Genomic DNA, 26,630 nt, shown 5'->3' with positions numbered 1-26,630 from the left:
GGAAAATGTTCGTAGATAAAAGAAACCCAGAGGCGCGTCAATTGCTGGTTGGAAGAACACTTTCCAAGCTTCTCTGAATCCGCCATTTCCCTCTCTCGATGTCAATGTGATCAGCATCGCTTCGGTGACATTGAACCAGAAGGGAGTCGACTCTCCCGATGATTGAAGTCCCGTACAGCTGCCTGCAGTGTTAAAATGGAGTTGCTTTAGTTGCCTCTGATCTAAGCAAAGGCGTCGACGGAAGGAGGAAGAAGAAGCGGAGGAAGATGAACAGAGGGAGGGATGAAAACTGATGCTGCGAAGCGACGGGATTAATTCTGTAAGTGTTCGTTACCTCTGCCTTGCTCATCACTTCGTTTCTCTAAATTCTTAATGTAGATGAGGGCGAGAGATTCAATCCAGCCATTGATAGTTCTTCGAGTGGGGGAGAATTCAGTCTGATTTTTCCTTGGGCGCTTCATCATATTGCGTTGCAAATTCATCTAATTCTCCAACACCGTTTCCTGATAGAACGATTCTGTTTTGATAGCTTCAGATCTCTGACCTAATTTTTTTCAAAGGTAAACAAGCATTATATTTTACTACTATATCAAAAAGAGGATTTGAGATTGTCATTTTATGGCCAAACACCGTGTATTTGAGGTCAGAGAAGAGACGATTCTGATCTTAAATCAATGGATTCCAATTCTCATTGATCTCAAATTACATTGGATTTCAAATCTAAAGCTATCAAATGCCCATACAACTCATCATACTAATCCGGCTACTGACTCAAAACCATTTGTTAAAAAATAAATAAACAATATTTAAAAAAATCAAATTGGTTTGCCACTTATTTAATTTGAATGAAGCTACTTTAATACCTTTGGCCTTAGCTGGCCGGGTTAGGGGTCATATCAATGCAGTGATTTTCGTGAGTATTTTTATGTTTTATGGTGGTAGGATGTGACATTCAAATTAAAGGGTGCATCGTTGCTATCGTTGACATCGACCCAACTTATGACCTCAGAGGTAGGAAGAATGGAGGGACTTTGGGGCCTCGTTTCGAATAGTGAGATGAACCAATATCACATCCCCCTCTCACCACGTGCCTCATATTTTGAGTGAGCAAGAAAAAGCTGAAGCCCAAGCTCTCACTCTTGTTCTTATCTAGTCAAGGTGTTTTTAGTGTCTGGAGATGATACTTGTTTTGACTTTAATCCTACTCTTAATAGAGCAGCGACTTTGTGATTGCAACTCTCGCTTTCAAGACAAGGTCAAAAACAATACTTTTATTCTTTATTTTCAAAATATCGTTAAAATAATACACCATAAAAACAGGCCCCTCCAAAGTCTTTTAAAAAGTTATTATTAAGACACCCATATGTTTTTCTGGCTTAGAGTCTACTTCAAGGCTTACATCTACTTAAATTGGTGGTTCAGTCTAGTGGTTGGTAGCTGTTGGTCACTAGTTTTAATTGCACGAACATCAACCTCTCTAATTATGTCAATATGGTGAGACTATAGTTATGTCAATATGGTGGGACTAGTGTATTAGTTGATGGGAATTCGGTGCTCATTATTAGACAAAGACGTAACCTTATATTACTTATATTACTTCATGTGTAGAAAAAGTGGCGCTTTCGCTTTTACTACGACACTTTACAATATTATTGAAGCACATTCATGAAACATGTGCTCAAATTTTTCGTAAATTTACCTAAATTTACCTAATTATTAAGATAAATTTATAAAACACTCAAATGGTGTAAGGCTGGGCACCGGGTCAGGCCACCGCAGGTACCCGGTACCGACTCGGGGTACCCGGGCCAGCCCGGCTTGTTATTGAAAGAGCTCGGGTGGGCCCGATAAACTCGATTTAAGTCAGATAATTTATTTTTTTAATTTTTTGTATATTTCAATATTTTATTATAATTAATTATATTTATATATTATTTTATATTTAAAATATTTTTTTAAATTTAAGCAGGCAGGTCTTGACCCAATGGGCAGGCTTAACACAGTGTTCCTACTCTTAAATAACCATTTAAGACCTTAACAGTCAATGTTTGAACCACTACGTGTAAGTGAAGAAGAACCCTTCAAGTATTTCGTATCTTTCTCCGTTACATCTTAAAAATTAAAAATGAATAAATTAAAGCAAAAATAATTTATGACGGAGCAGGTTATAGGTGGTATGAATTCAAAATGACCAAAATGCCCTTGTGGTAAAACGTAGGGAAAATGTCTTCCCATGTTAACCACTTAGCACGGAAAGCGCCTTCCATTGTGGCAATGTAGAAAATAAATGTTTGTATGTGTTATTTGTGGGTACCATTTTTATGCCATTTTGTGTACTATTTTTCTGTTTACGTTTTTTTATCTGCAATTTACATTAAAGTATCAATTTCTTTTAATATTTTTTTATCTTAATATTTTTAAAGATAAACCAGGAAAACATAAAGTAACTTCCTAACAATTTTTCTGTTTTTATAGTCTTTATATCTACGATTTTCACTTTTACATTATCAATTTCTTTTAATTTTTATTGACCTTAATATTTTTACTGATAAAATCCTAAGAGCATAAAGTAATTTCATTCGAGGCTGTTACAAATATTTATTGTCAACTTTAAAAGTTCGATACTTATTTTACGTATTACTTAGTTGTTCCTAGAAGTTGAAACATATTTCTCATTCTTATTATTTCTAAAATCATAAAATTACTGTTTTTCAAATTAATATATAAACAAGTCTCTCTATCTTTCTCATCAAATCTCTTTTGAGGAAGAGAAAATAACGAAGGAAGTTTCAATTCTTTCAAAACTATGCTGTCAAGATTTCATGTCCATGTAGAAATATGGCATAAAAAGTTGTATAGTTGTATATCTTTTTACCATCAAATCTTATTTAGACATGGTTTAAAATTAAATTGGCTTATAATTCTTCCACCCAGGAGCAGAGCCATAAGTTTTTATCTAAGAGGTACGAGACACTAGTATAAATTTTAAATTTTTAAGGAGCATCAATATGTAAATAAGAAAAATTATCCTAAATACCAATATTTTTTTTTGGTAGCTTCATGTAAGGATGAACACGAGTAAAGTCGAGCCCGAGTTCAGTTAGCTCTAGCTCGGCTCGATTAATGAAATTTTGAGCTCGACTCGGCACAAGCTCGAGAATAGCTTGACGGAAGTAGCTCGACTCGATTAAAGCTCGACAAACTCGTTTGAATAGAATTGATATTCATCGTTACATGTTGACCTCAAGCTCGACTCGATTAAGGCTCGACAAACTTGTTTGAATATAATAGATATTCATGGTTATGTGTTGAGCTCGAGCTCGACTCGATTAAGGCTTGACAAACTCGGAAACTCGTTTCAATATATCGACTTGATTAAGGCTCGACAAACTCGAAACTCGTTTCAATATATCGACTTGATTAAGACTCGACAAACTCGATTAAGGCTTGAGCTCGACTCGACAGTTACATGTTGAGCTCAAACTCAACTCGATTATTTGAATGAGTTGACTTGTGAACTGAAGCTCAAATCGTTAAGTAAATGACTCGGCTCGAGCTCGTTCATGAGCCGAGCTTTAACGAGTAGTAGCTCGACTCCTTGTTCATCCCTAACTTCATGTGGACAGTTGCCTACACCTGTCTCCACCCTGCTTCAACAGCCGTGTGAATCTCAGGGAACATACACCTGTCTCCACCGTGCTTCAACAGCCGTGTGAATCTCAGGGAACAGAGCAGTGTGAATCTCATTCACAAGTGACAGAGTTTGGAGAAAGAACATAAAAGGTTTTCCCTTTTTGTTGCAAGTGTCTGCACATTGCTTCCTTGCCCAAATTGGTTCCCATTTAATCGACGATCAGAACTTAGATATTAATAAATGAAGCAGCTTTGCTCCTATATTAAATGTTGGGAGCCCAGGTTTGGCAAAGTACTTGTTTTTGGCATCTTTTGATGCCAGATCTTCCTTTTTGTATATGACTCAAACACGCCAAAACATAAAGAGGAAGAAAAGGCCATCTTTTTTTCTGGTCATTTTTGGCACGCTATTTTTGTTGTTCCAGTCAGCCACAAAGCCAAGAGAATGTTTTTTGGAACGTCATTTTTGGAGGCAAAAACATGTATTCGGGTAACGGTCAAAACTGAGTTTGTGAAAACTTAATTTTAACAAAACGATATTTTAAAAAAAACGTGAACAACCCAGGTTATTCACGCCGATCTTATCTAGTCATCTAAAACACGCAAACTATGTTTCAAAAACTGGTTACAAATTAGGTTTTCACAAAACGTCTTTCTTGTAGGGCGTCTTCCAAATATAACTTGAGCCTTCGCCTATTAACTCAATTGGGCACATAAATTCTCCAATGAATTGGATACTGTTTAGGTATCTTTGCTGTCAAATCAAACAACCCTTGAAAGCACATTCTTCATCAAAGCAAAAGGAAATAATGGTTTTCTTATGGACCTCTAATAACTTTAGAGAACAAGAGTAACCCAGCAACATAAATCATATGTCTAATTGGTAGACTAGACTACCAATCTTTGTTTTCAGTTCTCAGTTCTAGTAGTGTTAATTCTTTGTGCTGCTAAAAAAGGATAGAAATATGCAAGTTAAAGCGTGTCCCGAAGCACCAAAATCAGGCGGAATGAGGGAAAGGTAAGAGCTTGGATGTTAGTCGGGAGATAGAATGAAATACTCATCAGTTTTAATCTTCTTAATGTTGTTTGTTTATTGATAACAATACAGATGAAGAACTCTCATCTCATGTTTAGGCAACCTTTGTAAGGTGAAACGAATGGCAATCTGACCCTCTCTGTAGGAAGGCTAGACTTGTTCGACTACTTGGTCTTCCTACTAGTTACCGAAAAACTCGAGAATTTGGGAGAGATACTAGAAAAAAAACATAACAGATTTGTTATTAAATGCTTTATTTGGTCTTGAAGTAAGCTGGATGAGCTCGATTTACCGCGTCCATAGGTTTATCGAGAGCCGAGCTGTTGATCACATCGCTTAATCCGAGAGTTCTGTAGAACTCGTTTCCTGACCTGACGCGCTTATGCTCCATATAGCTTGAGCAACAGCTCAAAGTTTGTAGTCTGTCTCATTCTTTCCCTGTGGGAAAGTAAGCTGAGAGCTTATTCTGTTCATGGTGGTTGGGCGCTTTATTCATTTTCGTAACCAACTTCCATAAATGCATCTTCTTTTACTTTTCAATGCTAGAACAGCTGGTCCAGCAAGGAATTGGATTCCTACCCACCAGTTATCCATCTCCTCTGAACCAACCGCGTGGATGGAAAGAGTGGATAGACTCTTTCTGCCTGTCATCTTCACATGCTTTGTCTCTTCTTTGCTACTTCCTTCCCTCAATTCAGTCTAAATTAATTGCTGATGAATAACTCCGCGAAAAGGAAAGAACGAAGTAAAGGCATTTACTCAAGTCATCGATAGGTGGTAGATATTACTGACCGCCGCTGTCATTATTAATGTTTTTCGTTTAAGTCGTGTTGAGCCTCGGTGATTTTCTGCTGAGCTCGAGTCTGGTTAGTACAATATGTGTGGGTACTTCTCGAATGCGAAAAGTAAATGAGCTGATGCGCAGCAAATGAAAATTGTTTGGTTTGTGGCAATGAACATGAGAGAATGGCTGCAAGGGGCCATACCAGCCGATTTTTTATGGGAGCCATTTCGGCCCACATAAAGCATCGTGGGTTGCCGATAAGGACCGGTGCCCACCGATGTTAACGTCCCTGATCACAAGGCATTAATTGGTTTTCTTTGATAGGTGGTAAGGGGTTGTGTAAGATTTTCTTAGACTGGAGTTTGTGAACTTTTCCTTTTCATGTGGCGTCTGTAATCAGTGACATGAAAGGAGACGAGTTTCTTTTGCCGTATGAGGGAGATTGAAGGAACCCCAACAAGAAGTTAATCCCTCATTTTTCATACCAGAAACAGGTAAGTTTGCCCTGTTCCTACATAAACCAATATTGATTTGTTCGGCTTCATAAGTAGCGAAGTACTTTTGGCTCCATTGATTTTTTCAGTAAAAAGCCTATGCCCACCAACCGTGCTGTTGAACCCGTGCCTCTTGTTTTTTCCATTCATCTTTTGAAGGTGGGGGCAGAGATCATCCCTTAAGCGTGGCCATCCTGTATGGTGCCAAAAGTCAATTCACGTTTCCTGTTTTCCCAGTGATCTCCCATTCTTGGTTGGAATTTTTTATAGTATAAGTTTTAGTTTCTGGAAGGTGATGATTTCACCTACCTGATTTTCCTTCTATTAACAAAATTTACAGTATAAGTAACTCTATTAAAGAGGAACCTCGTGATTAGTAGTAAAATTGGAGTGTTTTTTCTGAAGTCCTTCCGCTATCGTAGTTTTTGCCGAGACATTCGTGCATTAGATAAGTTGTTGTGTCAACTTGTTAAATGAAATGAGAAGAGCTGTTTGGCACCCGTTTACTGTTACTGTGATTTGATAACCTGTGCAGGCCATGGGAGGTTTATGTCCTTATGAAAATAACAGTAGACATTTTTATTATTTCTCGAAACTGCCATGCTTGTCAGGTGATGATGGAAACGCCGGTCATCGCGGCATTCAAGTCCACGGTCTGAAAGGCGTAGGCCGAACTCTTTGTCTTTTTCGTTTCGCCATTCTTCGTCGGCATCGTTGAAGTTCCGGCAGGAGAGGAGACGTACCGCTTTGATGAAGAAACAAAATAACGTGAAGCGGCATTGAGGAAGGTGGTGCCAAGATGGAGAAGAAGGAGAAGGTACTTCAGTACAGGAAGAGATTAGACAGCACGTTGATATCGCCTAAACTGACCAGCAAAGACTCGGTGAGAGCTCTTGTCAAGCGTCAACTTTTCCGGTCTTCCTCCTCTGGGCAGTTTGAAGGTTGGTGGATGGCTTCTTTCACACCCGTTTCTTTTGAGTTCATATTCGTGTTCCTGATTATTGGTGCGAGCAAAATCGTCCGTAGCTTCTGTAATTATCTGACTTTCGATCATAAGCTCGGTTGTGGGGAGCCATGAATCCGCCGCCATGTCTAGCGTGATTTGTCTATCTTGATCCTTTTTTCGTTCGACATGTCGATCTGAAATGAATTTGCCGAATCGGGATCATAGGATATCTCTTAAGAGCTGAAGCATGTAAATGCGGAAATCTCTGATTCTGATGATTGGTCGAGGACTCGATTATTTGCAGAAAAAAAAATGATATTATGGTCTGAATCTTATATAGACGTTTTTGTTCCAAAACGACGATTTGACTTCTCATCACTGATCATGTCAAATAGAAGAAGTCGCGTCTGGCTTCGCGCCAGATCATATTCAAGGGATTGGCTGTTTCACCATTCCTTTTCCGTGCACATGATCAAACGAGACAGTCTCTGAAATCCATGGTTCGGAACAGGCGGCTGTTCCCTTGTCCCTTGAGCAATCTATGAATGTTAAGCTATACCGGTGCCGATAACCCATCCTCGTGGAGCAAATAAAACTCGTCGGATCAGACCAAATAAAAGTTACATTTCTATAAGGAAAGCAAGCATCAATTTACGATTGTCTGAGTTTTGAAAAATTAATGAGTCTCCTAGAGGATAAAACGAAAGATTTGCTAAAGCCTTCAGGCCTGTCAGGGGGTTTGGCTGCCTTGCAATAGATTTATGATGCGTAACATGTGTTAGGAGCTAGTCATCGATTTTCACCAGAGTGGGCTTTATCTTTGTTCTCCTTTCTTTCCCTTGCGGCTTTTATGCAATGGGAAGAAAATGATCATGCTTAAGAGCCATTACCAAAGAAGAAAGGGCACACGATGAGTGAGTGTTTTCTTTATCATGAAAAACACGGGCCAACGATTCTTACATGTAAGGTGCTAATGTCTAAATTGATGTTCAAGGCACGTCTGCATACCCAAACCATCTCTTGCAGCAGTCCGTGAATTTTCTTCTATGCTGGTTTTTTCTTGTGCATTATCCGAAGTAGTTGCTGCATTCAGCTCTTTGTTTGTGCTTTAAAGTTTAAACCTCATTTATGATGTTGACATTGTGAAGGCGATCCAGAGAAGGTTGTAGAAAAACACACTGCAGATGTCTGGAATTTTCTTCAGATGCTGAGAAGTGTTCCAGGAAATGAAAATGATATTGCCAAGAGTCAATCATTGTCGCAGAATGATTGGAAGGTGAATTCTGTTGTAACTTTTTCCTGAAGTTGTTGGTTTAGAAATAAAGAAATATTTCTTTAATGTTTTTTTTTTCAGATTAATGATTTTTATTTCTATGCGTACATTAATCTTGAATGGTTTTAGCTATCATAACAATCCTTCAACTATACGCACGCATGCTTAAACACATTGATAAGCAAACACATAAAGTACATATCGATAGAGTAATAATGTAGATCTTTATTTCAGCATTTTAAAGTTTTGAAATTACTAGGGAAGATTGTTTTATTCAAAATAATGTTAAATTATTTTTTCTCGGAAAAATGGTGCTGCTAATCATTCTTACTACATGCTCAATCTGCTTGGGCTTCCTTAATTTTCCTTTTGATATGTAAAAGTTATGGGATTATGTTGGATTATCATTTGGAAAGCAACCAGATGCTTATAGCTGTGAAAAATTCAGACTACACAAGTAAACAAAAGTGTCTATATAATAATCAAAAGTAGCTAAAAATGATTTTGTATGGTGCATCTACTTTCCGCTAATTCGTATGGTAGGACCTGGTCCTCTGTTTTTACTTTGACAAACTCAGGGCCATCTTAATGCTTGGTCCTCTGTTTTTACTGTGACAAACTCATGCGTATATAACTTTGCGATTCCAAGTCAATTCATTCAAATTGTGGTTAATAATCTTACCATTTTGCACATGCACTTTTATTGTATTTCCTATTGTTCTTAGGATCTTGAATACTTTCATGTTCTTGTAGTTAAAGAAAGATGATGGTCAACTCCGTGTGATGTATCGGGAAGCTCCAAATGGCACTCCTTTCCATACTTTGCTTGCAGAAGGCTATGTTAATGGTCCTATTGATGTTTGTAAGTTCAGTTTCTAATTTTTCTCTTGGAAAAATTTAGCAACGGCTTATTGTGTGCAATAGCTTGTTATTCCTGCCTTTAGTAATTTCCTATCCTTTTCCAGGTTTGTGTGTTTCATGGGAGTCTGAGCTCTATTCCAAATGGTGAGAATATTATGTTTTTTGTTTGTAAATCTTACAAGTGGGAGTCACTCTTTATTAGTGAGACAACCAAATACATAACTGCTAAGTGCACAATCTCAGCAAATGTGTATAGGTTCTTGTCTGTTCATTTTGTTTGGTGTTTCACAGTGGCACTCTAACAGATAAAATTCATCCTGAGGTGAAACAGCAAATAAAACACTATTTGTGCATGTTATTTCATTTTAGTTAGATGCTAAGTTATGTGGGTACTTCGAGAAGGTCTACGTACCCACATACCTGTGTCACCGTACCCGTACCCAAACTGGGTACTTGGACATACTTTGGTACCTTTTAGACCGAGACTGCTTAATTTTACATTACTTAATTTTTTCCAACTCAGTTTTCATTTTGTTTTTAGAGTTATTGTTCATTAACATGAATGTTTTTATTTATATCACTTGTTTGTTTAAATGTTGCTTTCATTTTGATTTTTTGTGTTATTTTACACACATACACACACATTATATATATATATATATATATATATATATATATATATACATATATCCTACCATACGCCCGTACCGAGATTTTCTAAAGTTGCCGTGCTCATACCCAGATCTGCACCCATACTGGTACCTATGTGACTTAGGTTGGATGTCATGACATTGAAGTGGCTGAGGACATATTCTGCACCATGTAAGAATCTGTTAGTATGGTGCCCATCCATATTGATAAGTCTGAGTGTAATGTCCAGATTGGTAATTATGTCACCTTGATATAGATGCTATTAGATAAAATCATAAAAGTAGTGAACAATTTTTTTGGTGAAGTGGCCTAATATCATGGTTGTAAACATGGAAATATGTTTCCATAGTATCACTATAAAAGGTTTGGGCAATGTGCATACGCCTGAATTCTGATAGACCATTTTTATACATACATATTTATATGCATTCACCACTTGTTTTGACTATAAAAATTATAAATACGTAGATCTTCAAAATAAGGGGAAAATATTTGGGTCCGGTAAGGGCAGGTTGGTCGTATCCCCCTTGGGTTCTTTTAAATTATGCCTTGTAGGATCTGAATTGTAGTGAGGATAATCAGGTGTTCCATAAGGCCAGACCTGAATCTTGATTGCCAAGGGACACTCTGGAAGCTGACCAACACAATGACGGCTATCTACTAGCCATTACTTGCATAATGTATGCTAGGTCCTGAGGTCAAACCTTGGTCCCAAGCAGGTCAGTGCTGCATGAATTGGTTCATCTTCTAACTATTATACTTTGATTAAGTTGTACCAAGTAGCCATCATAGTGAACTATCATGCTTTATCTTTCTTTCTTTCTTTCCAAAATCAAGCAGTTGACCGTTACATTTTGACTGATTAAAAAAATTTATACATCTTGTGTGTTCATAAGTTTGAGAGGCTGAACTTCTGAGATATGACAAGATTAACCATTATCACTGAAACACAAATTATGTGCACAGTAGTTTCAGGATCTACATGAAACCCACTTAAAAAGAACTTGCATCATCCTATGTCATTTTGGATATGCTATTTGAAGCCAATGTCATCTGCAAATAGATAAGAATTAGACGACTAACTGCACATAATACTTGCTTGGTTTCTAGGATAATCCAGAGATGTTTGATTTGAGCAACATAAATTGATGAGAGATCTCCATTCTTATCTTGTACCACAGAAAGCATAGCATGGTTTTCCATCTTCCTACAGCTCTACCTCTAGTGCAGAGACGAAAATGTGTACTAGGTCATACCACATTATATCCGACTTTCTGTGTGGTCTACTGACCAGATACTTGAAATGGAGACTGGTGGGGTTGACTGCTTGTCATGATCTAATTAATGGATTTGGAATACTCATTTCGGCTCATGATTTTAAGCTATTCTTTATCAGGTGGCCCCAAGCTGTAATTCCACCATTCAAAGTCCTCTTGTCTACATCTTTGAAGAAAATTCGTGTTGGTGAGCAGATTTCACTAGTGAGGTTAGTTTTACCACCCTTTTACGTTTTTATAGGTTTTAGGATGTTTTCACTTCTAAAGCTGCAAAATTTCTGCACTGGAAGAAAGGATGAAAGTACCATGGCCGCTTTCAGTGAGAGAGGCTATTGTGCACTTTTTTGAGCTAGAACTCTATGAAGATGGACTTGTCATTGTGCTGTTTAATTCGGTAAAGATTCTTAAATCTAGAACTTTCCAGAATTTTTTTGACTGGCTAGATAGGATTTCAATCTTGTTATGCATGAGATAATAGTCTTTAATCCTGTCATAATCAGATTGATGTGGACCACGTAAATGTGAGCACCGATGGCTTCACCTCTGATGGAATTCCGGAGCCAAAAGATGTTGTGCGAATGGATTTGATTGGCGGCTTTGCATTACAAAAAGTAAGCTCAGATAAGAGCTATTTTAGGTAAGTTCCACTTCCTCTGCACTTTGGAAGTTATTGTGCCATGACCAAAAAAGTAGCCCATGTAATAATATAGGTGGGTGCTTTCAAATGGCAGAAACACCGGTAAAGCCTGATGGTTCAATACCTGACATGCAAAACATGAAGTGTCTCATGCCTGTGTTTGAGGTGTTTTGCATATGGTCATATAGATTTTCATGCAGTGACCGAAGAGTTCATGGTCAAATCTATACAAAAGGAAATAGCCAGAAGCTATTCTGTCCTCTTCTTGTCTTCTCCTTTTTTTGTTCTACACTTTCCAGGCCATCAAGCCTAGACACTGTCAAGAGTGAAGTTGGTCATTTGGAGCTCAAGCTGGCAAGGTCTACATGCAACATGTGGATTTGATAGTGGTACACTTTCAAATGATATCAGTAAATTAAGAGATGGAATGCACTGGCTTGCTATCAAGCCTTATTGAGAAGTTGTGGATGTTTTTCACTTCTGAATAATGAGGCTGCCTTTTTATTCCCCCATCAAACATTTCTTCTATGTGTTGTCATTTACAATGTAAGATGATGGAACCACCATGATCAATCTTGTGACCTGAAAATGTTTCTTAAACCATGGATCTCACTATTAGATTTAATGCCCATTTGCTAAACTAATTCAGCGGGCTTCCAAGTAGCTTCACATCTTTTGGTGGCTTATTGTGAAATTGATATTACACTAGCCTGGTTACTGCAGACCCCATTTTTTGGATTTGTTAGTCTACCTATCAATGATTCATGGGGAAAGATATAAAAAATACTAAATAAATAATGCTGTATATCTAAATGAATGGCTGAATTTGTGCCTAGAAGGGCTTAATAGATGTCAAGTTTGAAGACTATGTCTTGCTGGCCTTTTTTGTACTACATCCACCACCTATCTGTGTTGCTGCAGAAATACCACTTTAGCTTTGAGTAGTCCAACTAATGACTAAGGTTTCTAACATGCTGAAAATCTGAACATGTGCTGGCACACTGAACAATCAACTTACATTCTGCCAAGAAAGCTGTGGTTTATGTAGCCCTTTTCCGGTCTCTTTAGTAAAGGAACTTCATCTTGTGCTGCAGAACAATTGCAAACCTGGATATGAAGTTAGAATTTATGCCGCCTGCACTTATTAATTTTGTGGCGAGGCATCTTGTGGGGAATGGTTTTAAGCTTTACGAAAAGGTTCTATTCCTTACTTTGAGAATTCTTGCATTACTGTTTTGCTATTCTGCTGGATGACATTACCCTTATAAGTATCCTTCTCAGTTTTTCATTGATGTGGTTTCTATTGGGTATTAAATAGAAAGTTTGATTTTCTTGTGAATATCTCATGGAATATCTTATGGATTTTAAAATTTCAAAGTATAAAGCTAACAGAAAATATTACAATGTTTTCGGTTTCCCACTAATTTCTTGCAAGTACATTGATAAAAATAGAAAATAGTTATTAAAATGTTCGAAAAGAAATCCAAAGGATTAATATGCTTTTTCAATTAATGAAAAATATTGCAATTATGCAATAATTTTTCCTAGTATTGCAATAATGCAATAATGTGAACACAAAAAGAAAAAGAAAGTTTATCATAGGATTGCGTTCCCTCCCACAAAGAAAGAGAGGAGGTGGTGTTAAAACTGAAAATGGAAATTAGGATTACTTAAATGTTAAAAGTCAGTGTTCTGGCCTATATGTGGAAAAAACCTTCCACAGAAGAGACAAATCTGAAAAAGCAATAATCACTTAAGAAGTTAAGAACTGAATGTACTGGCACATAAGTTATGAGATAACTATTATCAAGCAAAAGAGAAAGAATGGTATTATTTCTCATGTGAGAAACGTGATTCATTTTCATTTTAGTCCAAAATCTGAAATTAAATGTAGTCCACAATAATTATTTAGGTTCAGTTTACATCCGAGGATGAGCAAACCTAAAACTAAGGTTTACTATTTAGTGATCTAGGAAAAAAATTGAATATTTGACAATGTGTGTCTGCTTACCTAAAGCCAACAACTCGGCTAATTGAATTTTATATATAAGCATCCACCTGCCAGTTGCTGTTGTTCATCATCACTATTATAGATGTAAAGTTATGTTTAAATAAGTGTGTTTGCTCCAGATACGTCACTGAGGAATGTTTTGGATATTCTAAGATTTTGGTCAGTATGCCACCTCAAATAAGGGAGACTCAAATTTGGATGGCCAAATTTGCGTTCATATGGTTGGTGAATGGTCATGTGGCTTTTTGAGTTCTCAGATGTCAGGGTGTGACCCTGGTGATTGAAAAAAATCAAGAGATGCTGGTGATCCAAGTGCTGCGTTAGCAACTGATAGAAAATTTAGGAGGTTGACCCACTTGTCGCAGTCTCCTCAACAATCAGACCTGCCATGTGATAGGAGCGTTAGTGCATTTTAGATTTTGTTCCTTAGTTCTCAAGCTCTGAGCAACTGTAGCAGTCAGAAGTCATAGGCATCTTATCTTTGTTATGTTGGAAGAAATGGATCTCAGGGTTTACTGCAATCGACCAAGAAAACTGACACTACAAGGACTTCTAATTAACAATTTGTCTGTTCCATCTAGTTGCCAGCAAAACCAAACACATGAATCATTTAAGCAAATCTTGGTACTTAAAGGCTAATTTTCAGCTTTAACAACATAGTCCTGCTATTTAGTTTTACTGAAAACACTTTGTCAAAGGTAGAACATCAGTGACCAATATTTGTATAGATTGTGTTTATTGTTTTAATTGTTTATCATGGTTGTTCTTTGTCAAATGCATTACTGTTCTTTTGGCTGCTGAAAAATTCCTTTGAATCTCTTCATACAGTTTTGAAATAGAATGGTTGACAGTGAAACTTCGTGAGCTGTAATGTTTTTTCCTGTTCTTTTCTTTTTATTCATCAATTCTAAAATGTACTTTGGCTTTGATGATCCCTTTTTTAATTGTTGAGAAAGGTATTACCCTTTTGCTTCTCACTTGTGATTTAACTAAGATAATGTACACAGTAGGTGTACTCAAATTTTTGTTATTTTGTCCTCTTTTGTGTTTGAGATTATTTTATAGTAAAATCGTTGTCATCCGCTCTTAATCTAACCATGAGTTTTGCTGTATGTCATATTTGCAAACTTCAAACGTGGTCTTCCTCTGACATAAATGTAATGGATCACTGGTTTAGGCCATCATTTCAGCAGCTAAAGGTGACAAAGATTTTGACACAGTCTTGGAGAATGGACCATTGTATGTTCAACTTCGCAATGGTCTGCTGAATCTTGGAGAGTCAGTGGATGCTGCAGACCATTCTAGAAGTGAACACTCCAGTGAAATAACTGATGAACAAACAGTTGCTGTTGTTAGATCTCCTATGCATGTTTCTGAGATTGAAATAGATGATGCGCAAGTGGCAGAATCATCTTTTGGATCACCATGCTCGTCAGAAAGTAGTGGTCAGGAGAAAGGAACAGTTAGTCACGAAGTCAAGCTAGCTTTGGAGATGCTGGATACTGCAATATCTCTTGTCCGCGAACATACCCTTACTCTTCAATCACCAATCCAGACAAATAATGTTTTGGATGAGTTGGTGTCATCCAATTCAAGGTCGAATGCCTAACATAGGTTATTAAATTTGCTTCTGAAAGCAACTGAACTGTTCTCATGAGAAATTTGTTTTGATAGAACGAATGGCCTTTTAAGGAAAGAAGCAGAGGTGCACACTGAAGAAGCTAATGAAGGAATGATTGCTAAGAATATGAGGTGAGTCTTGTATGTTTTTTGTATTTCCTGAACAAAATCTAATTAATTTGCATTCACCTTCCAATTTTTAAAAAAGCACAATTCCCTGGTTATCACCTCTCAAAGTTTACCAACTTGTAGGCAGGGGGTCAACAGGTCAGGTTTTTCCAGTCAGGTTCTACCAACCTGGAAAATGAATGTGAAACAACACATGTAATTTAAGAAACAATTTAGACATATATTTGTGGTCAAATTACATGTAATATATTCTTTTGACATATTACTAGTAGAAGCTGCCTATGCTTTCCGGTTCTTTTTGTGGTGACACCTGTGGTTATGATGTGGTGCTGTTTGTTTGATCATTTTTTAGTCATTCAGTTATGCAGGACGAAGCATATTAAGTTTTTCAAAAGCTAACATCCATATACACCTTCGTATGGCAAAAATCTTCACTCTCCACCAATTTTTGTTTTTCATTACATCCACTTAATTTGGGGTGTTATTCATAATAAAAAGGTTCTCTTGGTCATACCTTTGGAGTTAGACTGATCAGAAAAATCTCTCTCTCTCTCTCATTTTCTCTGAATATTTATGCTGAGAAAAGTGAAGGTGTAGTATTATCTTTGAACAAGACTTTTCTAGCTACCCAATTTTTTCTAGACAAGTGAAACTAACGGTAACAGAAACGAGGATACAGTAAAAAATTATTGTTCTAGATATTCTCTGAAAGGTGACATTTTTTGCTGTTTAGATTGTGAAACAGACTTCTTAATTACAGTTATTGCTAATGCAACATCTTAGCCTATCCTAATGAGATAATCGGCTATTTGTTCATCAGTTATACTATGGTAGATATTTGGCATGAACGTGTCAATATCTATCTCCATCTCTTATCAATCTGTTGCATGTTATAAGGCAGAAAAAGCTGATTTTAGCATTCGAGTGGAGAGAACTCAACTTTGATTTTGTTCTACTTTGTTGCTAATAGGGATCTTGAAGCGGAACCAGCTACATCGCTGTTGCCAAAGGTTGGCATTGCAGGAGAAGAAACAAGTCCTTGGGATGAAGAGGCTGCTGACAAGTCAGACTCAGACAACTCCAGAAAGGTTTTTGGTGAAGTTGATGTGAAGACTAATGGCATTCACAAGAGTCGTTACTCACCTTTCAGATGGAAAATCTTTGAGAAGAAACAGCGGATTTGTTGCTTAAACATTGTATAATATTCAAAAAGCGGTGCTGTTCCTACCGCGGTCCATCGGCAGGTCAACATTAGCAGTCCAAATGCTTGAAGTGGTTCACATGGAATTGTGACGACCTGCTGACCCGTGTTGAGAAGCCAAACTTCCAGGAAATGGGAGTCTAAATCATGCGCTGAACAGGAGTTGCATCTGCAGCCTTACCATAGAAAAATGAAGTTATATTATGTGTTCATCCTGACTTTTAGAATAACAAGATCTCTCTGCAATCTTCCCCTTGTTCTTGATTCTCTTCCTCAATCTTAGAATGTGATTTCCTTAATCTCATGGCAAACACTCTCGTCATTCCATTGTAAGTGCCTCTGGAGATGACGTCCACTATACTTTCTGTTAGTCATGGGAGATAGAGTTCGAAGCCCCGGATCTGTTCTAGTCGTTGTTCATGTTTAGAGTCTGAAATGGAAATTTTGTATGGTATCATGCCATGCCAAGAGATTTGATGGATAGCATCCGGAAGTAAAGGTCTACACATAAGGATGGGGCACCGGCCACGCGGCCTACAGGCTTGGCTGACAGCCCAGCGGTCTCCACTCTTGGTCTCTTCCTCATTCATCCGTTTGCAGCACTGGTGGAAGCTATGCGTCCCAATTAGCAGATCGGTTTACAGGCGACCCACGGGGTGCATGGCCTCCTGTTAGCAGGCTAAGTGCTGCTGCTAATCCGTACAGTTGCACCATCTCAGTTTGAAATATAATGGCTGAGAAGAGGAAAAGTTCATATTAGTGTGCGTGCGTCGGAACAGATCCAAGTGTTTCATGGAACACTTGAACAAGTGTTACGTGAAGTCTACCCAACTTTGGAACAGATTCATTAAACACCCACATGCTGTACCTAATGCTAAACGGCCTCTTTATGGTGACTCGGTGAATATCTACAATCAACTAACCAGAGGATGTGCATCTTTGACGACATCATGTAAGTGTGTTTCAACTTGGAAAAAGAAATACAATGGCCGACTGTATGTACAGATGCATATTGGATCGATTGAGCTTGGCGTGTCCTGCATACACCGTACTGGCAAGGAGGCTGATACACACCGTATTGGCAAGTCACAAATACGAGCCCATCATACGAAATGGTTCAATGTCCAATTGTGAAGCCCTTGGAACAAAAGGATGAACTGAACAGTAGCTGCACAAGGCAGTTTAAGCAGTTCTTTGCAAAAGATTCTTCATCAAGGAGGCTTTTTGGAGGAGAATGTTTGCTCTTTAGATTGTCAGGGAAAAAGGCGTCCAGGGAGGAGAATATTTTCTCCTCAAGCCTATCCCTGGTGAAGAGATTAGATGGGCTATAAGAGAAGCAAATTCTGACAGTTTTCCAGGCCAAATGGCCTCCCAAATTTGTTCTTTCAGAAATATTGGATATTGATGGCCCAGATGTTTTCTAATGTGGACAGCAACTTTTTCCTTAAAGGCACAATGATAGCGAGAAAATCTCAATGCGTTCATTCTAAAGAAAGATAATTAAAATCAGATCTCTAATTTCAAATGCTCCAACTACTTAGTTTTAAGTATTCTAACTAAATTCCTAAAAGGAGAAACCAACCAATAATATGCCCATGCAAGTGCATTTGATATGCAAAACAACTTAGATCCAACTGCAAAAGGGAAAAAGGAAAGTACCTTTCTTTTTTTTCTTTATGGTGATGGTGAGTCCCCACCACCAAGCCTCCTTATGATGTCCACGCCATTAAAAAATTAAAGCAATAAAAGAGCAGGGGTTGACTTAATTAGATCAATTACAATATCTTAAAGAATTGACATGATTCATAATCCTACTGGAAGTATCATAGTTTAAATTTTTCTATCGGAAAATATTTTTCTGGCTTTTCTCCGAAGTAGTCTAGTAGTTGATAATTGGCATCGTATCCTTGCCTCATATTGCTTTGCAAATTAAATTCCTATTTTTTGACTGTTAATGCATGTCGACCCTCTTACAAAATGTAGAAGTAACTATTTGTAATGCTTTATCAAAGCGCTGCGTGATAACTATAGAAAAAGAAAAAAGTCTATTATGATTTTCCTCAAAAGAAAAAAGTTGGCTTCCGTCCTTCTACTCGGCAGCTTAAACTCATGCTTTCTGAAGTAGCATTTCATAGGACGAAATATATGAACGCGATGCCCATCTTCAAAAATATAGGATTCAACATAAACCATGTCGATCGCTCTACACGAGTTTTAAAATGAACGATTAGCCCTTTTTGGCCTAAACATGATTTAGACATCAGAAAATCATAATATTATGCTGATTCTTACACTTTTGGACGAAGTATTATGTGAGTGGTAGATTTTGTTCGACTCTCAAATAGAGGTCCATTCACCTCATGGACCAAACATAACCAGAAAGTAAAGCCCCAGTAGCATTGTCGTTCACAGAAAGCTAAGTGGCAGAAAATATCTTTGTTAGATTTCATAACCTTCCGTTGCTGCAGTAGACAGCTTTCTACGCTCAGTTTAGTCAAGCGCATAGGCCGTTTTCTTCCAAGGTTGTACAGTAGGCAGAGGACGGGACCCGTACCGAATTACTTTTCATGCGATAAAGAGAAGTTTGTATAACATAAGCGTAAAGATTGAAGCTATCCAAATTTTTACTGATTACGTAAAAGGAGAATTCCTCAAACACCGAAGGGTATTGAAGATAATCCAAGGGGAAGGAAGACAAAAGGAGAGATGGAAACACACAGCATAAACGCATGAAAAATTCTGGCAAAAAAAATGCCAAGCAAATCAAAATTTCAGCATTCAACTTTCCGTCATGCTAAGCAAAGCACCTTTCTTCCTGTAAGCATTTTAATGATAAAGAGAACAGTTGCGACTTAGGTGGGCTTTATACAACAGGCAACTGCATGTACATCAAACGCTGTTCCAATTGAAATCCACCAGAACTCTTAAACAATGAATGACAGACAAGCTATTGTTAGTCACATCTATACCTTTGAAGGTTTCCGAACACCAGCACCCAATTATGATTCTCCAATAACAAGAATAATGACACTGTCTGAATAGTCAACGACGCTTTAATGCTTTTTCAAGATGAGCTCTTATAGCTCTCAATGTCTGCAAACACCAGCTGTGGTTGATTCTTCCTCATAAGCCAGGCGTACTTGCACATCTTTATGTAACTATGAATCACCAATGACAAGAATAATGAAAAAAATATATGCCCTTAAAGCTTATGTATCTGAAGAGTCGTCAAAGCTTTAGCGCCTCTCTAAAACCAATGCTGAAGTTGTTCTGTAGGCCTTTCTTACCAAAAGCTGGATTACCCTTCTGCATCATTGCTACAAACTCATTGTAATCTATTCGTCCGTCCTGAGAAGTTGAAAGTTCAAAAGAATTAATTCCTGTCTTATAGTAAAGAATTACAAAAACAATAAGATTGTATTTGATCCATATACAGCATAAAACAAACACACTTTCCAAGGTGGCGACCAATGGCCTAAAGCACACTGCTGAAATGTAAACATGCCCAAACATCTAGCAGTAATTAAGCAGACAGCCTTCACACAAAAGACAAAAAAGGAAATTTTAGTCAGTTTGTAGAGGCAACTCACATTATCCTGATCTACTTCATAGATCATTTCTTCTAGGCGTACATCTTCTATACCAAATTCTTCACAGGCCTGTTGAAGTTCATCTTGTGTGATGTAACCACTGCCATCTTTGTCAAAGTATGAGAAAGCTGCAAATAGATGGTCCTCCCTCTGTGCTTTGTTCAAATGAAGAGTTGCAGCAATAAACTCTCCATAATCTATGGTCCCACTGTTATCCACGTCTGCCTGCAAATTATGATTTGAACAAGTGCATTGGTCGGACCGGAAAAAAAAAACCAAGAGATTTATCATTCATCATATGAACATGGTACGTATTAGCCATATATCTGGATCCTAGACAGAAATGCAGAAGATATTATACCGACAAATATGCTGTTCCCTAAGTCTTGATGGCTTTTTAAAATATTGTGTATGAAACACAAGGGCCATGGTAAATACCTAGTGCTTTGTCTAGGAAACAGAAGCATCTTTCATGGGACTGTTTGTCTATGACTATAAAGCACAGTGATTTTCATTAAACCTGAAGAACAACAGAAAACTTTGTTTACAACAAAGAGCTGCAAATTAAGTAGCATGCTGTAAATTTACAGCATGTCATTCCTGTTTTGCAGACTTAATGGGGGCCTGAAAAAAAATTTAAGTCACATAATGAACTAACTAATTGAATGACATCAAAAAACATTATCAAGATCTTTAAACATGCCGGAAACTCAAGGAAATCAAAAAAGAAAGATTCTTGGACCACAAAATTTTCAGCTGCTGCATAACATTCATACAAGAACTGGAGATACTTACTGCTTCCATTAGAGCATGGATTTCATTCTCCGTCAGATTAGCACCAACCCTTTTTAAACCTGCCTTAAGCTCCTCAAATGTGATAGATCCACTATTATCAGTATCTATCATCCTGAACATCTCTTTCAACCCAGCAATCTCTTCTTCAGAGAGACTATCAGCAATGACCTGTAGGGAGGAACACCATCAATTAATCAAAAATACAAATTGGATATGAATCTTCTAACTCATTTCTGGGAACAAAGATTATCAGATAGTTCCCACATCTCCTAATGATGTTCATAAAATACAGATGAACTACTATGAATCGGCACATATGCCGCAAGTTGATTAAGAAAATGAATAGAATAGTTAAAGGGCAATACTTACTCTCAGGGCCATTTTCTTGAGCTTATTCATGGCAGAGAATTGCTTCAAACGGGACAGAACTGCAGAATCAAGAGGCTTATCGGGAGCAACACCATCAACTTGAACCCATGGGTGACCTGGAAAGAAGCCATGAACATTAACTCATTCAGAGGAAAAAGTTTCATGAAGTCCTGACTATCAGAAAGGCCTTGTTTATTCCATTTTCCAGAAAGGTTCTTTAAAAAAGCTTGACACTATTTGATCTTAAAAAAAAAGGATGCAATGCTTATGAAAAATTATGTAAAATGCTACAATGAGAAAAATAAAGCAGAATAAATAAAATTGACATACATCTGCACAAATACAAACCAGATAAGAACATATTATTATGAGGATAAAACTTTAATGTGGTCAACCGTGTGAAACACTATATCCTGAAGCAGGTAGAAGAAAATGCTAAGGCCAACTAGTCTTGCAGATCCAATTGGTTGTTCAGCTGGTTCATGTAGCATTTTTCCTTCACAAAGGCTGATTATACTTTCAAGAGGTTTTAGTTTTCTTTCTTAGTTGTTCGTGGACCCAGGTTACATCCGATCAGATTATTTCAGAACAAACAAAGAAAAGTAAAGCTTCCATGAATTGTTTTTTCATAAAAGGAAGGATCTGAACCACCTGCCTGCAAGGTTGATATTTCAATGCAGTGAAACAGGCTAAAAAATAAAAGTACTTGGAGGTACACTGATAGGAATCAATTACACAATCACAAAATATCACTACCTCCATACCATTTTGGTCAGGAACTCAAGAAAAAATAAGCATGACATGACCATCAAAAACTGGCCATAGAAACTTCAAGCAATAGAGTAGGAAAAATGATTATAATGCAGCCTTGTTTAAATGAAACTTCAATTTTGATCAGGCATAGAACCATCTTTCTGCACCTTTTATAATTGTTTGCAACATTTTATCTGCTGGTATATGAAAAAGTTGGTGTCCACATACTAATCAGATTGAAAAACTAGATTCCAAAAAAACTATCTTGTGAAAAAAAAAAAAAAAAACATGAACTGGCTACTTTGAAGCAGCCAGAAATTTTCTGTCGGTTTTCTCCCTCCTCCTTCTGTCTAGTTAACGGGAATATAGTCATGTTTTAGTCAAATGGGATGTTGTTTCCTTTTAGACAAATGATTTATCAGCTTTAGATATCTTTAAAAATAATAAGCTTCCAATCAGTGAAACTTACATAAGACCTCATGTGCTGTCGGCCGTTTTTTGGGATTCCTAGTGAGCATTTTCTTTAGCAGATCCTTTGCTTCATCTGAGATTGCAGGCCAAGGATCCATTGAGAAATCAAGATCACCATGCAAAACCTGATCGAATATTCCCTGCTCAGTTTCTGTGGTAGAATGCAAATAATGAATGGTCAAGTGTAGCACCTCCGTTAACAAAAAACTTTGTAAAATCATAATGGAGAATGAAACAGAATACCCAAGATTCTTACCAGCCCAAAATGGTGGAACGCCAGATAACAAAATGTAAATGATGACACCTGCACTCCAAACATCTGCCTCCGGTCCATAATGCTTCCGGAGCACTTCAGGTGCTACATAGTAAGGGCTTCCAACGACATCACTGAATGTTTCTCCTGCAGAGAGGTTCCAGTGGATGGTATAAGCATAACCATGCATTCTAAAGGGACAAGACGCTATAATTGTTGTCTTCTTGTGTTGTCCGCACAATGTGAATGTCCAAATTTGAGATGTATAAATTTTAGAAAGTTAAGTCTTATCTGAAAAGACTCTAATTTTTCTGAAAATAGCTAGTTCATTATCTTTTTGCATTGATCTATGCAGCTCTTCGAGTGTCTAGAAGTTGACGGCAAGGAAAAAGGAACAAAGGCCAAAAGAAACTAGTTGAGATTGACCATGTTAATGCAGTTAAAGAACTTGGTGTATGTGGATAAAGCCATTATAGATGTTGGCAAAAACCTGATGGTTGAATGGATCTAGTTTTGTTTGTTCGCAGAAGAGGGCTTTATTCAAGCAACAGTCTCTCAGAAAATTCAGTCCTGGGTTTTGTGATTCTGTGATTGGTGTTGCAATTTGTATAGGATTTGGTGACAGTGTAAGAGATGATCTAGAGATGCACCCGGTTGCACATTTGTGTATGTACGTTTAGTTGCATATCATATGGCAGATAACGAGTAAATCACACTGGACAACAGGGAGCTAGGGTAAGAAAACCTTCATAGCGTGAAATAAAAATGGCAGATCTCCAACTAGTAATGAACCACGTAGTATGATCCACATGATAATTCAAGTTTTTACCAGAAACTTTCGTTCATTTCCCAGTGAGTTTTTTTTTTTTTTTTAATGTTCGTAATGGCTGACTCTCGGCTTGCTAGTGCCTCTATAGATCAACAATCAAAAAAGAAGAAAGAACAGGAGAAAGTAAGAACAGATAATTAGGCATTGAAGGCAATGACATCCTAAGTTCGTAACCAACTCATACAAGCATCAGATTTAAATGAAATGTGCATTTGATTCCGATAGTCATGTAACGATATTACGTTCGTTCAGAACGATGTGTATTCAATGTCAGATAAATTTATGAGCGCAAAGTCTAACCATCTAGATTGACATATCTATAGTGATATGGTTGAAACTCCAACGAGAGACTACGGAAATGAGGGTAGAACTTGTACACATGCTAATAGAAGCAAAATTCTAGTGTGAAGAGAGAAGCTCAGAAAGGAGAGCATCAGAACCTGACCATGTAAGGAGGAGAAATGGTACAGTGAGCAAATGTACCTGGTTTAAAGAATATTGATAATCCAAAGTCAATAGTTTTGAGAGAAGACTCCTCTCTCTTATCAACAAACAGGAAATTCTCAGGCTTTAGATCACGATGCATGACTCCTAAAGAATGGCATGCTTCCACGACGCCCACGATGACTCTCGCGAGATCAGCGGCCTTTCTCTCTGAGTAATGCCCCTTGGCAACGATCCTATCGAAGAGCTCTCCTCCAGCACACAATTCCATCACCACATGAACAGCAAGTGCATCTTCGTAAGCTCCTGTGATCGATATCATATTCGGATGACCAGCAAGGTGGTGCATTATCTGAATTTCCCTTCTCACGTCTTCAACGTCGTCCTCGGCTACCAACTTCCTCTTTGCAATAGATTTGCAGGCATACTCCTTTCCTGTGGTCTTCTCTACGCAGAGATACGTAGTCCCGAACTGTCCCTGCCCTAGCTTCCTTCCTAAAGTATAGAGATCCTTCAAATTTTCTGTCTTCCTCCCGAGAATGCAGCGCCGAAAACTGGGCTGCCTCTTTACTTCAGAGTCTGATGATGCTTTCTTTGGTTTTACCCCCTCGGGTTCTGATGATGACTCTGCCATTCTTACGGGTGAAGGAGGCTTATCTTGAACGGGGAGCGGCTCGCTGGGCTTTGATTCTTCTTTCGACTCCGCTGTTGCTTCGGAACTTCCCGTTGGAAGAATCTGATCCGTCGCCTTCGTCTTCCACAGGCTGTAATGGCCAGTGGCAACGGAGGAGATACTCTGCAAGAAGCCATTTTTTGTAATGTTCGGGCCAACACACGTATTCCCCATCAAATAGCACTCTTAGTTTCCAATTCTAAGACCTTCTCCGAGATCTATCCCACAACAGATTCGTGTTCTTCTCCAAGGAGTATGCACTAACAATCGCGAAAGAAAGTTCTCCTCCTTGATCCGTCTCCCATCATACTAAGACCGAGATATTGACCAAGAAAAGTGCTAATTCCCACCAAAATCAACTGCATTTATGAAGAACAATAGCAAATGCCAACGGCCAGATGGTACCATCAAGTTAAAACCGAAGTAGAATTGTACAACGGGATCGCAGATAAGGGTGGTCGAGAGTGAGACTCCCGATGAAGAACACGAGATGAAAATCTAACAGATAGACCCAAAGAGATCGAAATGGAACTCCAATAGCCTAGCTGTGAACAGAAAGAAACACTCCGTAAATTGAGAATCAAGACAGCAGAACAAAGTCAATGGGCGATGACTAAAAAAGAGCAGGAAAAAAAAAAAGATGAAGAAAGAAAAAGAAAGAAACAAAGAATAGGTCAGAAAGACTAAACGGAATGAACTAGTAACAGACGGAGAAAACGACTACGCTTGTCATTTCATTTCCAACGCACACGAAGCTTAGATAGAAAGCGAGAGCGGCAACGCGGCAACGGGTAGGAGGGAAGACGGTGGCGCCATTGACGGAGGGGGACAGAAGGAGGGAACGAGGGAGGCCCGATAGTATAGATTTCAACCCCACGACGTCGGCTTGATTGTAAAACACACCACCTCTTAGCAATTTTTAAAAACATAAATTGCACCTCGAGAAAAAGGCGCAAATCAAATTTTAATTTCAGCAAAAGGTGAGGAAAAAAAGGCCTAGCACTTATTAAGAACCTTCTGCCCTCTTTCTTCAACAATTAATAAATAAATAAATAAATTATATTTCTGTAGCCTTGAGCCGAGTTTATCATGGACCGAGCCAACTCTTCCGTAGGGCGGGATGGACTGGGTCCAGGCACGCCAAATTGGACTGGGTCAAGGCAATGAAAGTGAAGGAAGTAATGGGCCCGTTGCCGGTTAGGGATATGTCAATAATTCATATGAGCCATACTAAAATCTTTAAAATTTTTACTATCTTCACCATAATTTTTACAAGTTTTATCGGGCCAAACTACAATATTTTAATTAAAACTTTTTTTTTTTTCATTCACAGGATCGGGCTCAAATGTAGCTTTGAATTTTTTATGCCAGTTTGAAACCGGATTTGATTTAGTAGAGAAACTGAATTTGTTTACAATAGATCTGCTTATTCAGTAAATATTATGTTAAAAATAATCATATAGGTTGGTGTAGGCAATTGACCACATAACTTCTTAATATTTCTTTATTTTCACATTTACCGTTTCAAATATCTAGTTGTTTGTGCTCCGAAGACATTTGAAAGAGCACTATTCTAATAATTTTTTCTGGCTTCAACACTAGAAAATCTCATTTTAAAGCAGTCAATGTTATCGGAAGTGAGTCCGAGACGGGCATTGACCAAGTTTGGCCGGGTCAGTGTTTGTAAATATCGGTATCGTGTTGATTTGTATCGCTTCGGGCAATGAAATTTATTATCATATTTATACTTTGTCATATTACTTTGTATGAAAATATTATATTTTTTATTGGAGTATCGGCTGATGTGGGGATAAACGAATCGACCCGGTTCATGCCAACGTCACGTCAACCGGACCTGAGGCGGAATTAGGGCGACGATATTGCTGGCGTTGTTTCTTGC

At 37.9% G+C, this 26,630-nt stretch overlaps 2 protein-coding genes across 7 annotated transcripts; one reads left to right on the top strand and one right to left on the bottom strand.

The window, feature by feature from the left end:
- Position 1: 1 nt before the first annotated feature.
- LOC116259495 (uncharacterized) lies at positions 2-16,810 on the top strand. Of its 2 annotated transcripts, none has more exons than XM_031637363.2 (12): positions 2-319; positions 6,559-6,888; positions 8,042-8,169; positions 8,920-9,028; positions 9,132-9,171; positions 11,075-11,164; positions 11,250-11,349; positions 11,456-11,592; positions 12,687-12,789; positions 14,781-15,199; positions 15,278-15,355; positions 16,323-16,810. In XM_031637363.2, the coding sequence occupies exons 2-12, from the start codon at positions 6,747-6,749 to the stop codon at positions 16,552-16,554; spliced, it is 1,578 nt and encodes a 525-aa protein (XP_031493223.1). In that variant the 5' UTR covers positions 2-319; positions 6,559-6,746; the 3' UTR covers positions 16,555-16,810. The 2 variants fall into 2 exon arrangements, with proteins under 2 accessions (XP_031493223.1, XP_031493214.1); XM_031637354.2 differs by lacking the exon at positions 2-319 and adding an exon at positions 5,534-5,947.
- Positions 16,811-19,257: 2,447 nt separating this feature from the next.
- On the bottom strand, positions 19,258-25,607 carry LOC116259470 (calcium-dependent protein kinase 10-like). Of its 5 annotated transcripts, XM_050075453.1 has the most exons (8): positions 25,420-25,555; positions 24,097-25,275; positions 22,788-22,931; positions 22,530-22,682; positions 21,308-21,423; positions 20,939-21,106; positions 20,144-20,368; positions 19,258-19,901 (listed from the first exon to the last, which is right to left on the bottom strand). In XM_050075453.1, exons 2-8 carry the CDS (start codon positions 24,902-24,904, stop codon positions 19,782-19,784), a joined length of 1,734 nt encoding a protein of 577 aa, XP_049931410.1. In that variant the 5' UTR covers positions 24,905-25,275; positions 25,420-25,555; the 3' UTR covers positions 19,258-19,781. The 5 variants fall into 5 exon arrangements, with proteins under 5 accessions (XP_049931410.1, XP_031493186.1, XP_031493195.1 ...); XM_031637326.2 differs by having other exon boundaries at positions 22,530-22,931; positions 25,480-25,607; XM_031637335.2 differs by having other exon boundaries at positions 22,530-22,931; positions 25,440-25,570.
- Between the last annotated feature and the right edge of the window lie 1,023 nt (positions 25,608-26,630).

Source organism: Nymphaea colorata, chromosome 1 (genome assembly GCF_008831285.2).
Source record: "Nymphaea colorata isolate Beijing-Zhang1983 chromosome 1, ASM883128v2, whole genome shotgun sequence".
Lineage (NCBI taxonomy): Eukaryota > Viridiplantae > Streptophyta > Magnoliopsida > Nymphaeales > Nymphaeaceae > Nymphaea > Nymphaea colorata.
Note: the sequence above shows the minus strand (reverse complement) of the source record. Positions and strands in the feature narration are given on the sequence as shown.